The sequence below is a fragment of the Podarcis bocagei genome (genome assembly GCF_964188305.1).
Source record: "Podarcis bocagei genome assembly, chromosome: 9".
Taxonomy (NCBI): Eukaryota; Metazoa; Chordata; class Lepidosauria; order Squamata; family Lacertidae; genus Podarcis; species Podarcis bocagei.
Window position 1 is genome coordinate 65,117,451 of NC_138134.1, and position 14,953 is coordinate 65,132,403.

The following is a 14,953-nucleotide window of genomic DNA, read 5'->3' on the forward strand; positions in this document are numbered from 1 at the left end:
TCCTGGCTTCACCCAACTTGAGAACTTGCTGCAGGCTGTCCATTATCTCAGCCTTAATTAAAGAGTCCTCTGGCACCTTTAGAGACTAATGGATTTATTAGGGCATGAGCTTCTGGAGGCTTGGTGCTCTCAATGCATGAAGTAGTTTGGAATGCTGGAAGGGCTCTAAGGTGGCAAAGGCTTCTTTGGCATTTGGTGCTAATTTTTGGTAAGTCAAAACAGATGTGCACAGGACTGGAAAAAGAAGTATTGGTGTTCTTAGAAATCTGAAATATTCAGCCTGGTGCTGAAGGGTTAGGAGATTAAAAAAATTCTCCAGTTCTGACTATAATAAATATCAATGTCACCAGGAACAAGAGATTCTAAGGTCCTGTATTGCATAGTAACAGCCTATTCTAGACTTTGCCAAATGCACAATCAGCTTTAAGCAATCAATTAACTTTTTAAATGGATGTATCCATGTCAATGTTTCTGCAAATCATAATCCTGTATTAATTTTGCTCCAGCTGCCTCTGCTACATCTGTATGGCATATGCATGTTACAGGACTTTTGTTTGAACTCATAAAAGGTACTTAAATGTTGAGGTTTTCTTCTTCTTTGGCTTATGTGCAGGGCTGATTTCATGGTGCTTTGAAGCGGAGTTTTGAATGTCAATGTTGCATTATATAGATGCAGCTGCAGTGCTCTTGTTCTGAGAGAGACTTTCACACTAAAAGGGTCCAACATACTGATCTCTCTTTGCCAGAAAAAGCAGATTAAGAACAGTTGTTGTATAGCTCCGCTTTCAACCTGTATCCAACATTTGGTACAAATGAGACTATTGGGAAATCTTTTGGTGCGGAACACTACGTTGTTAACTTTATGCTTTTTAATTGTTGCAGAAGGACAGCCTTTTTGAAGGCAGTAGTATTCACATACGGCCTGAGGGCGGATAGTGGTAATAAATTACATGTAGTATGGATTATGGATGGAAAAAGCAGGCAAGCCTTAGGGCCAGCTTGCGGGGCAGCAGTTTTTTTAATGTGTCCCACTCAGTGGCTGGCTATCTGCTTCTCCCCTGCTGTTAACCTAATGGCCCTGAACATTAATGCTCTAAGTAGGAAATTATGCAGTAAGAGCCGAGGGTGGGTGTTGTAACCATTTGTTTGCTCCATAACGAGAATAATCAAGGGCTTGGAGAAACTCCCCTATGTTAAAACATTTGAGTCTTTGTATAGAGAGGGGGGGGAAGGGACGCGGGTGGCGCTGTGGGTTAAACCACAGAGCCTAGGACTTGCTGATCAGAAGGTCGGCGGTTCGAATCTCCACGACGGGGCGAGCTCCCGTTGCTCGGTCCCTGCTCCTGCCAACCTAGCAGTTCGAAAGCACGTCAAAGTGCAAGTAGGTACCGCTCCGGCAGGAAGGTAAATGGCATTTCTGTGTGCTGCTCTGGTTCACCAGAAGCGGCTTAGTCATGCTGGCCACATGACCCAGAAGCTCCCTCAGCCAATAAAGCAAGATGAGCGCTGCAACCCCAGAGTCGGTCACGACTGGACCTAATGGTCAGGGGTCCCTTTACCTTTATAGAGAAAAAAGGAAGGAGAACATGATAGAGCTTATAAAATTATGATCTTTTGGAGGGCAGGGTCTGTTTCTGAAATGGCTGCACAGTTGAGTTACACAATTCAAACAAGTCTCCTACAGGCACATCAGCAAAATATACAAGGGTTTGTCTTGCACCGGTGTTTCATGTTGTCTATCGCTTTCATTTCCCTTTGGCTCTTGTTCTGGTATCAGATTCCTTATCGCATACGTATCTCTTCTTGCTCCAAAGAACCTAGGCTGATGTACATGGAGGGGCTTGGGGGTGCATTATCCTGTTTTATCTTTGCAACAATCCTGTGAGAGAGGTTAGCAGAGAGAGTATGCTTCATGGGAGAGCTGGGATTTGAACCTCCATCTCCACAGCAAATTCCACTCCTGAAATAGCTACCTTGTGTTGCTTATATATTATAATCAGATTGGCTCTTACACTTGGCTTGTATTCAACATTTGCTTTAGGTACATGCTGCTGCTTCTCAAAGTTTTGGGTTTGCTCTCTTCTCTCTTTTGGTACAGGTAGGTAGCCGTGTTGGTCTGCCATAGTCGAAACAAAATTAAAAAATCCTTCCAGTAGCACCTTGTTTTTGTTTAGTCGTGTCCGACTCTTCGTGACCCCATGGACCAGAGCACGCCAGGCACTCATATGCCTGTTGTCTTTGTCCATGGAGTTTTCTTGGCAGGGATACTGGAGTGGCTTGCCGGTTCCTGCTCCAAGTAGCACCTTAAAGACCAACTAAGTTTGTTATTGGTATGAGCTTTCATGTGCATGCACACTTCTTCAGATACTTGAAGAAGTATCTGAAGGTATCTGAAGAAGTGTGCATACACAAAAGCTCATACCAATAACAAGCTTAGTTGGTCTCTCCAGGCTACTGGAAGGAATTTTTCTCTTTTTTGGTGTCTTTGTTATATATTTTGTCTTTTTTCTTGCTATTACATAATAGTAAAACCTGGGGCCATTCAGTGAAGCTGAATGTTATATATAAAATTTGTGAAATTTATCAATGGCTATATAGTATTTCCAGTCTTCCGTGTTGGAGGTGGGTGTGCCCTTGTCTCCCAGTTGCTTGGAAGTGGGCTATCTTGTTTGCAAGCTTCCCATAGGTCGGCTGCTGAGAGATCAGGATGCTCTAGCTCCTACTAAAGTCTAGTAGGTGGGTTTTTTTGTCTGATCCCCTTCCTAGGCTTGTGGATCAATGGTTAATGTTGGATTATGATCTGGGAAACCAGGGTCCAAATCCCAACCAGGTGAACTTGGTCCAGTCACCATTTTTCAGCTTAACCTGCCTCACAGGCTTGTTCTAAATGGATCTACAAGGCAGCTATGAATGTTTTGCAGTATTGTGTTACTGTACCTTCATGCTTAGTGTTTTAAGGCATAATGCAGAGAGGCTGTCTCTTGCAGAAGCCCCTGTGAAGTGAATGGGAGCGCATCAAAATTCAGTGTTTAGGAGAACTACCCTTTTGAATTGTACCCATCCTTAAGATACTATGTTTTTCTAAAAGTAGCATTTCAGAGACATTGGGGTCATCTGTCAGAGTAAGAATATGCCAGTACAGTGGTACCTCTGGTTAAGAACCTAATTCGTTCTGGAGGTCTGTTCTTAACCTGAAACTGTTCTTAACCTGAAGCACCACTTTAGCTAATGGGGCCTCCTGCTGCCGCTGCGCCACCACTGCACGGTTTCTGTTCTCATCCTGAAGCAAAGTTCTTAACCCGAGATACTATTTCTGGGTTAGCGGAGTCTGTAACCTGCAGCGTCGGTAACCCGAGGTACCACTGTACCTTTCTTAGGACAAGAAATAAAAATGGGTGAGGGGCTAGTGAAAGAAGAATGCCGCTGGGCTAGATTAAGAAGCTCCCAGCTGCAGGTTTTAGTGGTCTTACAATAGGGGGCGGGGAGAGAAAGTGTTATGAAGACAAATTACAGTGTGATAATCTTAAAACATAATGAGTGCTATTACATACTGAAGGTGGAGGGTAAAATATAATAGTGGTTTTGTTTTGCCAGCCAAAGCTATGCAAGAGTTGAGAGCCAACAAGCTCCATTGGCTTTTAGTCTGCACTCCAGGATTCAGGCTACCACCGTTATATTGCCAGGAACATAAAAATGCATGATTTATATTCTGCGTTTTAAGAGTGCAGAGTCGCCAGAAAGACCCACGTTTTTAGCTTCCAATAGTATTAAGCAAGGAAATGCTGAAAACTTCATAAGCAAAGTCAAGAAGTTACCATCCCGCACTATTAGGATCACTAAAAATTAAGCAGCTTCATTTGTAATTCTGGGACTACCTGGTGACATAAAAGGGCTGATTAGAACCTTGTAGCCTTCAACATGGTGCCATCCAAGAGTTCCCCTTTGCATCTCAGGGCCCTTCCCTGGGCCCACCAAACAGTAGTGGGACTCTGGTTGTTTGGTGCACTGAAGTAATGTTATTTATGCTGGGCACTCTGCCAAGGAGTACCTCAATACAGGTATCAGTTCCAATGGAGCCCCCACTAGGTACTTCAGCCATGGCAGTTGCCCAAGGATACTGGAGGCTAATCCTGGCCTGAAACTCAGACGGGCAGCAAAACAGGAAGTTCAGGTCAGCTTTTGTTTGTAGCTGGGGCAGGGACTGTATTCAGCTTAGAGGGGTACAAGCTGTGCAGGGCTTTCTTGAAGGATTCTGGTGGCATCTTCTCTGGGCACCACTGCTGTTACTGGAATTTTCAGAGATCCGGACATTGAAACAATACAGAATTCTTCTCTTTGAAAGTTGAGGCACTGGCATTCTGTTCAGTTCAGAAGCTTGCTACCCTACCAGTATATCATCACTGGTGGCGTTTTTTGTTTTGTTTTTGGAGACCAATACCGAAGCTGTTAATGGCTTAAAAATATTTCCACACCGACTCTCAAGAAAAATGCTGTTTCATTTAATATTTATTTTATTACCCCACATGAATTTAACAAATCAACCTGGAAATACCACCAATATACAGGGCAGAAAATGTAATTTACAAATGGGAGATACAACACCCTATAATAAATTTTAATGTAGAGTTCTTTTTTATATATAAAGAAACTAAGGAGGGAGGAGGGGGAGGGCAAGAGATAGCGCCCTTAAAAAATTAAATTGTCATCAATCTTTCAGTCCACATCTCCAGTGTCAATGGAACTTTCAAAATTATTAAATAATGGTATCTTAGACATATAGAACATTGGCAATTTAAATACATTAATTATAATTCTAAATAAATATCATCTGGGAAAGGAGGCTGCTTTAAGTACACAGCTCCATTGACCTGTGTTTAAAATGGCAAAACAAATTTACTTCTTGCTCCTTAGATAGGCTGGGCCCCAGGCCCTGGCTGAAATCAATGGCAGTTCCATCAACATCTGGGGTACCAGAGTCTGGAAAGGGGGTGAAATGACATTTTCTCTGATTCTTCAATTGATCTTTCTTTAATAACATTTTAAAAAAAAGTCAAGAGGTTATAAGCTTCCTAAGCGTGATTCCCCATAGACCAACTGCTTCTTTGCAACTGCATGTAAAATAAAAAATTGCAGAACATGTCACACGTAATTCAGCTTAGCTTCTGTGAACGTTAAGAGGGAAGCTGTGCTCTTGTTTGGTTTTGGAATAGGACATCCCTGGACCAAATCAGATTGGAATCTTTCTGTTCATTGGTTGGTTGAAGGAGGAGGAGGGAAAAGCCTATGTTCTTTGCTGCTCATCTTTGCATCACCCCACAAACGGTAATATAAAGTCAGCAGCATAAATGGATTAAACAGGAACCAATGATCTCTACCCCTTGGATAAAGTGCTCAACAAGCAGGTCAAAAAGTGGGTCCCTTGACAACCGGGGATTCTTAAGCTCAGGGTGTGTTTTAACAGAGCAAAAGCAGCAACAAGGCAAACAGCAGCAGCGGCTGGCTGAGTCGGATGCCATTTGGCCAGGAGAGGGGAGCAGAGAAAGGAAGAGAAAGCCAGTCCTGAGACTACAGCTGTGAACCAGTCAGAAGAGAGGGTCATGATTTGGAAAAGAAACAAAAATGAGTTTAGTGTGCATTTGCTTCTTGTCCGGACCCAAGAGCTTAGTAGGATAAGTCACCTGGGTGCAACCATAATTGCTTTGTGTGTCCTTTCGCAGGAAAGGGCAAGCACCTGATATTTGGATTTGCCTCCTTTTCCTTATCATTTCTGATTGGAACCTGCTCGTGTAAGGAGCTAAGCATTCAACAGTAGCTATGAAATTTGGTGGCCTGGGTCTGCCCAGCAGCCCCAAAGCAGAGGAGGGGCAGGGGGCGTGTGAAGAGCCAGGGGTGGGGCAGGCATGGGACACTGCTAAACTCTTCCCTCCTCCGGCCGCATTGCACCAAAAAAGCAGGGTGCCAGACAAGTTGTGCCCTCCGTGGACTATTTTGCCACACTTCAATGAAGATCCTGGCTGTCTGCCCCAAGTCTAGTTCAACCCTAAGGAACAACATTAAACTGGGATGAAAATCTGGAACTTGCTCCCCATTGGAGAAAGTGGCTTTTCCCTGAAATCAACTAAGGCTTCAACTTTCCATGCTGAACTTTTGCAGGGCTGTGTTCCCAGAGGGGAGCTGCAGGAATACACCCTACTATTGAATCACAGAAGCTATGAGGTCCATTGACATTTTAGCAAACCCTACAAGTACATAACAGGTCCTTCTAAACAGGAATACTGCTTCAATGCTGCAGGGCAGTTTTATATGGGACAAACATGTAAGAATGTCAGACTGACATTTTAATATCAGGAGTCAGCTGTAAAGGAAACTGTGATGCCTCACTCAAGCACAGTTTATTTGGAAGAGATTCCCACTGCTCTGTCATAAAGCCTGGTGATGACAGGAGCAAATGGGACAGTTAAGGCACAAGTTGGGAGGAGAACAGAAAAATGGGTCCTTAATGAGTTTTAGACTAAACAGAGAACAGTAAATAGGCCAGAGGTGCTACAGTCCTGAAGCCCCTCTCTTCAATTGGGACTTTTATAAAGACACATGAGGATATGCTTGCAAATCTAAGACAATTGCCATTTACTCTCCTTGAACGTGGATTGAAAATTGGCCAAACCAATAGGTTACTGTTGAGGAAATGGAAGTATTTTAAAAAGGAAGGGGTTATGCCAAATCTTACGGTCAGGTGTCATACTCGCCAGTAGACATGGAAGTTGGGCATCAATAACCAGTGCAAACAAAAACCGAACCAGCCATTTCAGAGACGGTGAGATGGCGTGCTACAAAGTTCCTTCTGCTTTAAGGATCAAAAACTGAAAAATAATCTTGCTACAGCCAGTATGAGCCCTCCTGACTGCCCAACTCCTCTTTTCCTGTGCTAGCCAGGGACTCCTCAGATTCCTGCTTGTGCAAAAGAGCCACCATGAACTGTGCTTGCCCTGTAAGACCAAGACCAAACCCCTTTGCTGAAACGTCGAGTGCGTCCACTGTATGGACTACAGGGGAACTGAAAGAACAGCGTTTTTTAAAGTACTGAAGACAGCGGTTGCAAGCAATTCCAGTTCAATTCATTAGTGCAGTATTGCTCAACTAAATTTGGAGGGGAGGGGAAGCCAGCCCACCCACCCCCACCTTGCCACCCCATAGGGAGGGGATAAACATACCTACACTGTGCATCCTCTATTCACAAGAGGCTTCTGACAACACAGTCCCAGATTTCCTGTTTCCCATACGAGATTGTCAATGCCCCACACGCATGGCCGCAAAACCACGACAGCTGGGACTGGCACACTACTGTCAGCACAGGTAGAAAGGAAACCAGGGAAGAGGGGCTGGGCAGGCCAGCTACAGAATCTAGGTGGGCCTGACACGAGCTACAAGCCCACCCATCAAAGGGGGGGGGGAAGGGTAGTAGGGTAGTAGTGCAACAAATAGCTACGGCTGACAAGTGGAGAGAGAGGGAGGGAAGGAGGAAGATAACTTTGCCATTTTGTATTTAAACGAAAGTGGGGTCGTGCTGCTGGATAACCCTGCTTCCTTTGTGAGTCTCTGTCCATCCCGCCCTCCAGGAACAAGAATACATGCTACAGATTGCATTTTGTGGTTTACATTTAAAAGAAAAGGGGGGGGGAGAAGAGAGGCAAACAAATGTGAAGCCTACGCTGGGCCCATGGACGTTGCATCCTTTGAGGTGTTGCAGAAAATTCTTTGGGAGACGGTTTTCCTTCTCACCGGCACTTCTTCATGTGTGTACTTTTTCCCCCATTTTTTGTTTTTTTTGTCCTGCTGGTTATTCATGTAACGAAATGTTTATAGACCATTGACACATTGAACCATGACGGGAAAAAGAGAAATGAAAAAGAGAACATTGCACTTTGTCCTTTGAAAAAAAGAAAGAAAGAAAGGCACCCTCCACTTTTGAGGCCTCTTCTCCACTTCTTATCTTCCAGGTGGCCTATTGGCACCGTAGCAAATATAGTTTTCCAGTGGCGCCAGATCCCCTTCCACCAAGCTCCATCCTTCCTTGTTCCAGGTACTTATAAATCCCAACAAGCCAGCCAACCAGGCTGTTTTCGGAGGCTTTTCAAAGTGCAAAGAGTCCGAGGCAAGGGTCTCTCTCCTCGAAGCACCAGTTAAGGCGTACTTGGTTGCAGTCTCAGCCACTGCAAACCCTGGCGGGTGTAGTGTACCAGTTCGAGCATACTGCTGTTCAGCGAGAGAGGACAGGCGGCAGCACTGAGCTCGGAGAAAAACTCTGAGAGGGAGAGAAAGAGAAAAGAGGAAATCTGGCGTCACACGTTTGGCTCCTTGCAGTCTGCACAGCTCAGGCATGGAAAGGGTTCGTCAGAAATATAGGAGGCATTGTTCAAGCTGCCTAAATGCTTAGCTGAAAGTACCTCACTCTTAAAGACTTGCATGGGCAGTGTTTTCACCATAGCTGTTTACAGGCGGCACTATCTGCCTGCTCCAGTTCTGCAACAGTGCGGGGGGGGGGGGGAGAGAGACTAACCCCACAGCACGTAATACTTGGTATTAGGGGCAAAATTCAGTTTCATAGGAATCTCGGCTTGCATTCGAACCCCAAAACATGTTCCTAGTCCAGATGGAGATTAAGAGAGATATGCTTGGATGCCAAGAAAGATTTGGGGGGGGGCGAGTTCAGCACCCTGCAGAGCTCCTTGCTTCACAGTATGACTGAGAAACAAAGTACATTATATGAATTATGTGAAACTGTGCTAATGTACTTAATCTGATTCATACTGAATCCACCTTTCCATGGTACATGATTTTGTTTTCTTATTTTTTTAAGAACATGGAGAACATACTATTCTGCCTCCTAGGAATATTATCAAGGGGCAAAGAAAGGTGGCTATAACCCCCCCCCCCACACACACACCCCCGATAAATCTTGGTGACTGACAAGTTCCCAGTAACAGGAAGTGAATTAGACAGTATTGCAGATATTCTGCACCCCAAGGTTGTCGCCAGAAACAAACAGTGCCTGAACATGTCATTTCAATTTTTGGAGGATCAGAGATTAAATGCCCACCAGCCAGAAGATAACTCTACCTAATTTGACTTGCATTGGCTCCTTTACCAAGAGACCACCTAAAATTACTCTCCTGCTTTGCTTACTGAATGACTGCCACATTTGTCTTTACTTCTGTCTTTTAGGATCCCATGCATTCTGACCAGTGCTAGATGAAACTAACTGCTAGGTATTTTATTTCAAAAGGGCAGGCAGAAACAGTTACTACTGTTCATTTGCCTTTGGACTGGCAGCCGCTCTTCCAGGGTATCAGGTAGCAGAACTGGGAATGGCCCTCTGCCTTAGGTCCCAGATGCCACTGAGCTTATTTATGCGGTTCTCCATAACAATCTTGCCAAATAATGTGCAAAATAGGCCTCCTGAGGAAAAGCAAAGCCTCAGGGTGCTGCATGGACTGTGTCAGTAGAAACTCAGGAAAACAGAAAGCCTTACTCTTATTCTTCCTGGCCAAAACATCAGCTTGTTCCCAGAAATCGTAGGCATAGAGAATATAAGAAGTGATGCCAACAAAGGAAGAAGTGATGGTTGGGATGAAGTGAGGAACGTTGACCGAGGAGCCAATGCTTCCACTTCCGCAGCTGCTGGCGCTGGAACCTGTCTGGGAGCTCACAGAGCCGGCTGGAGAGGGCATCGGGGAAAGAGGGGACGGTGTGCCTGTGCTCCTGAAGGACAAAACACAAGAATCGCCATATATACCATCAGTGAATTCAGGAGCTGAGTTTCATTATCTTTAAGCAAACAGAGAGCCAGGGCTGGGGGGAAAATGGAATGGGATGTCCTGGGAGAAGCCATGGCCAACTGTAATACTAAACAGAAGTGCTGGGAACTGCAATGGTCCCACTTGCCTTTTCTGAAAAAGACATCTATGGAAAGACGTGTTCTGGCATTCTGTTCTTCTCACACACATGCCCTCCACTGTACACTCAGACCCCAAGGCTGAATACTTGCTTTGTTCGTTAATATGCATTTTTCAGCTAAGAACCTGAACAGTTGGGAGCCACTGCCATACAATCAGTCATTCATTGCCTTATTGTGCGTAAGAGGCAAACACAGCCAGTTCAAGTCTCATTTGCCACAGCTTCTGCAAGGAACTCTTAACAGGAGTGGTCTAACTAAACAGTGTTCCTATCAGCTGAGGGGAGCAGTGGTTCACTGGGTGGCTAATTTCAGTTGACGAGCTGAAACTCCACTCAGTGGCAGTGGCTGTTGTGGCATTAAATTTAAACTGGCAAGACTCAAATTGCGCCTCCTATATAACCACCAACAATGTAAATGGGTGGGAGAGAAGGCCTTAAGCAAGTGTGCTTTCCATCTAGTGAACTTTAGTGCCTAGTGGGATCTAGGCCAAGAGTTCCACAGCCCAATATCTGTTCCATCACATTAATAGACAGATCAGACTTGAGGGGGAAGGATGGCAGAGCCATCTTTTACACATCTGCTCAGAAGCCATTCCTAGTCTGTTCAGTGAACCTTCTAAATAAGTGGGCATAGGTTCGGAGCCTAAAAGTATAGTTACAAGCTTCAGGAGGAAAAGCCATCAGAAATCCCCAATTCACCCTCTTGACACTAAACCAGCCTTAAACTTCCCATGTAGGTACAGCGTGAAACTTTTATTATTTCAAAATCAGGTTTCAAGCTTTTGTAACAAGGGAAGGGTGATATAGATTTCAGTATTACCTGGCAACACACGGAGAAGGTGCTTGTGTAATTCTAGAAGAACTCTGAAACAAGGAATGGAATTCTACTCAGTTCACATTTGACACCAACTTGCAACCAGTTCCAACATTGCATTTTTAACTACGCCTTGTAAGATGCTATGTATTCATATTGTTTGAGGTCTGTCTCTTCTAAGAGAATTGTCTGGATTGAGTAAGGTAAACAACGGTAACCTGAGGTCTGTCTGACGTGAGAACAAGTGTTGTGCCTACATACACCCTCATTCACTTGCCTCAATGCAAATCTTTGAGGGTTTGTTAAAACACAGTTTCCTGTTATGTCCAAATTGGGAAACTTTGGTCTAGCAAACCAGGATCAAATTGCAGCTTGCAATCCTGATTTGTGAACTGTAGTTTTAACGTGCTGGAAAACTGGTTCAACAAATCAGAAGTCTTGCAGCAAGTCTTGCAAGAGAAGGGAGGCTAGAACGGGAGGGAAAGTAATGCAGACACAATCCTTCTGGGTCTGATAAATCTTTTGCTTATTAGACTAGCAGTGTTACTTCTGAACTTAGAACCAAGAGTCTGTTCTGACAGTATGTCCACTGGCCAGATTATACAGCAGTATCCTCATGTTAGCATACTACCTTGTGAGCGATTTACAAGATCCCTATTATCCTTTTGTAATAAAAGAGAAAAAGGAACAACACAAGCGGGGGGGGGGGGGATAGAGACACCAAAAGGGAGCTATGATCTTCCATGAGGTTGCCGCTTCAATATTATGCTGCTCATGCAAATAAAGCAGAGTATTCAGCGCAAATTGCCCACAAACTGTTGTTGGATCTGACCCAAAGACTGATGTCACAAAGCTTCTGTTTTTATTTTTAAATCAAGTTCTGAAGCTGAGTTAGAACCAACCCCAAGTCCCTGCCAAAATACGACCCACAACGTTTTCATTCTCTACCTTGAAGTGTTCAATAAGGGTCCGGGAATACTTTATTGCTGTGTCCTTCTTGTAGCGAAACATTGCCATGTACAGAATGGCTTGGCAGCGCATGCTGTGAAAACACAACCAACATTGAGCATATGAAGGTGCCTTATCAGACCTTTGGTCCATCTAGCTCAGGGGTAGGCAGCCTAAGGCCCGTGGGCTGGATGCGGCCCAAATCACCTTCTCAATCCAGCCTGCAGATGGTCCGGGAATCAGCCTGTTTTTACATGAGTAGAATGTGTCCTTTTATTTAAAATGCATCTCTGGGTTATTTGTGGGGCATAGGAATTCGTTCATCCCCCCCCCCAAATATAGTCCAGCCCCCCACAAGGTCTGAGGGACGGTGGACTGGCCCAGAGCTGAAAAAGGTTGCTGACCCCTGATCTAGCTCCTTACTGTCTGCACTGATTGGCAGCATCTCCCCAAGACGGAAAGAGATCTCTCCCACCCTCTGAGTCTTTTAACCAGGTATGCTGGGGGCTGAACCCAAGAACTGCAAAGTATGGGATCTGCGCCTGTGCTGAAGCTGAATAGAAATCAAGACTTGGGGCATGCAAAGCATATGCTCAACCACTGTGCTATAACCTCTCCATATGAAAACAAAATATAAAACAATAATAGTTTTATTACTTATACCCCGTCCCTCTGGCTGGGTTCCCCCAGCAACTCTAAAATAGTGAGGGCATTTTCACAGCAACCCAGTGAAGCCAGGGCTGGGGTGGAAATTCGGGGGGGGGGGGTTATATCCCACTTTCCCAAATGGGTGTCACATACAGTTTCTTGACAATCTTTAAAATAATTCTGTATCGCTCTCGCTACATTTTTAAAAATTAATTTGCTGTTTTAAGAAACAATGTAAAACACAGAAGACAAAAAAAAATGATATCCTAACTTCCTTTTAATGGTATTGTACACTGGGTAAACGCAAGGGTTTTTCCTATATTACCAGCTTATCATAGGACTGTAGAGTTGGGACCCCAGGGGTCATCTAGTCCAGCCCCCTGCAACGCAGGAATCTCAACGAAACCATCCATAATGAAGGAGAATCCACAACCTCCTAAAGGAGTCCATTCCACTGTCGAACGGCTATCACTGCCAGAAAGTTCTTTCTAAGGTTTAGTCAGAATTTCTTTTCACGTAACTTGAATCCATTGGACTTAACCTTTTTCTTTTAAAACCCTCCCACCTTATTTCTCAAACTATAATGCTTGAAAACAGAAGATCCACTCACCAAAAAACAATGAAGATTTTTTCATGCGTGTTTGTTGAAGAGTCCGCAAAGTATTTTAATGTCATTATGAATCTGTGAGAAAGCAAAAAGTAAAATAAAATAAATGTCTGTTTTTAATAATCAAAACATACATCCTGACTTGCTTACTGATTCCAGATAGTCCTGCTGACATTGAGGAAATAGTGCCGATTTAGAAAACTGATTATTTGGCCTAGAGTGGAATGGGGGAGGGCTTACTTATTTTTTCTCATTTAGATAGCCCACCTGCTATCTTCAAAGGAAAAGTACAGTGGTACCTCAGGTTAAAAACTTAATTCGTTCCGGAGGGCCATTCTTAACCTGAAACTGTTCTTAACCTCAGGTACCACTTTAGCTGATGGGGCCTTCTGCTCCTGCCGCCGCACAATTTCTGTTCTCATCCTGAAGCAAAGTTCTTAAACCGAGGTACTATTTCTGGGTTAGCGGAGTCTGTAACCTGAAGTGTCTGTAACCCGAGGTACCACTGTAGAAAGCTGTAGATTTCTCCATTTCATAATGGCGCCACTTCTGAGCTCAGGTCCTTCGCCAACGCAAAGCAAAAAGTGGAAGAAGGTAGGGGGAAGGCCCCTAGCGTAGGAAGAGTAGAAATTGGGAGTATGAGCATAAGGGGACGTGCTTATTACCAGGCAAGGAAGGGGTGGCCCACTTACTTGATGAGGTCTATGGTCTCTGCGAACATGCTATAGGCTGGCTTTGGTGAGAGGGGATCAGATTCCATGGCAATGCCACACTCAATCAAGGATAGGGCAGCATCCAAGTACTTGAAGGCCTTTCCAATGTCATCTGTCTGTTGGAGAGAAGAAGAACGGTGGTCAACTAACAAGGGTTCAATGCTCTGTGCAATCATTTGGAATGACGCCAAAAATTTGACATGGGAACCTCTATCCTCACGATGGCAGCCGATTTCCATTTGAAGGCATTCCCCCTGCTCCCCCTTTAACGCCCACATACACACTTAACATGCTTAGCTATGGTTTGTTTACTGCAAACAAGCAACAATCTGAAGTCCTCCTTGACTGATTTTTTTCCCAAGCTTAATTTTCTTGGGAGGCTAGGGTGGTTTTGATGGAGACTGCAGCTAGGGAGACAAGAGTTAACCTTTCCTCCCTCTAGCATCAGTCTCCAGGAAGATCACCCGACGCTAACAATTAGGCTTGATAAAATATATTTCTTTTGGAGCCAATGGGAGGCTTTTCACCCAGGCCAAATTTAAGAGGGGGCAGGGGGATGGGACCCAGCAGTCTCCAGGGATGGCTTCTCTGGGTGCATGTGACCCATGGGCAACGCATTTGTAATCCATGCCCAAAACACACGGAACAACTGGGCAGAGGTGGGTCCCAAGAATGGAACGGAACGGAACTGTGCAAAAGTTGAACATAGCCATTTCAAAGGATGCACATATATTTTGAAGCACCAAATCTATTCACTGCTTGCTGTTAAGCATGATTACATCATCCAGTGGAACACAATGCACTCAGAAACTGGTGCATCTGAGAGGGAAGAACTCATTACTGCTGCTTAAGGTAAATGGCGTTATGCAACCAGACTAGCTTTCTCTAATCATAAAAAGCCTTTTAGCTTTTTCAAAGCAGGAGGGAAGGGAAGGACCAGGGGCTATTAGAAAGCAAAGAATTTACTTTCATAATTGAATAAGCAAAGTCCATGTATGCACATATTGGTGCTGGCAAATGTCAGCTACTTGACAGCATGCTGCTGTGCCCTTTCAGAACATCCCAAATAGATGGCTGGGGTTGATGGGACTTGTAGTCCAAAAGCAAATGCACTAAGTTGGGGAAGGTTGTGCTATGTGACTTGAGTAGCAAACATGTCTTAAGTGACTATTCCCTATATTCTGTCCCACTCCAAGCAACAACCAGAAACCAAACCCAGAATTGAACTTTGTAGCCTTCAGAATGAGGTAGCAGAATGGGCTGTACACC

At 44.4% G+C, this 14,953-nt stretch overlaps 2 protein-coding genes across 9 annotated transcripts in view; one reads left to right on the plus strand and one right to left on the minus strand.

Annotated features, from left to right (window-relative positions):
* The window catches only part of LOC308594306 (17-beta-hydroxysteroid dehydrogenase 13-like), a 166,977-nt gene that overhangs the window by 53,681 nt on the left and 98,343 nt on the right, over positions 1 to 14,953 (plus strand). The gene's annotated exons all lie outside the window — the stretch shown is intronic.
* AFF1 (ALF transcription elongation factor 1) overlaps positions 4,489 to 14,953 on the minus strand; it is a 154,374-nt gene continuing 143,909 nt past the window's right edge. For 7 of the 8 annotated variants that reach the window (XM_081206940.1, XM_081206943.1, XM_081206942.1 and 4 more), the window contains 6 exons: positions 13,664 to 13,800; positions 12,975 to 13,046; positions 11,717 to 11,810; positions 10,775 to 10,818; positions 9,530 to 9,759; positions 4,489 to 8,302 (listed from right to left, as the gene is read on the minus strand). In XM_081206940.1, the coding sequence (XP_081063066.1) occupies positions 8,181 to 8,302; positions 9,530 to 9,759; positions 10,775 to 10,818; positions 11,717 to 11,810; positions 12,975 to 13,046; positions 13,664 to 13,800 (699 nt within the window). In that variant the 3' untranslated portion in view covers positions 4,489 to 8,180. Of the gene's footprint in view, positions 8,303 to 9,529; positions 9,760 to 10,774; positions 10,819 to 10,856; positions 11,108 to 11,670; positions 11,811 to 12,974; positions 13,047 to 13,663; positions 13,801 to 14,953 lie in introns of those variants that run through there. The other variant, XM_081206946.1, reaches the window with a different exon arrangement.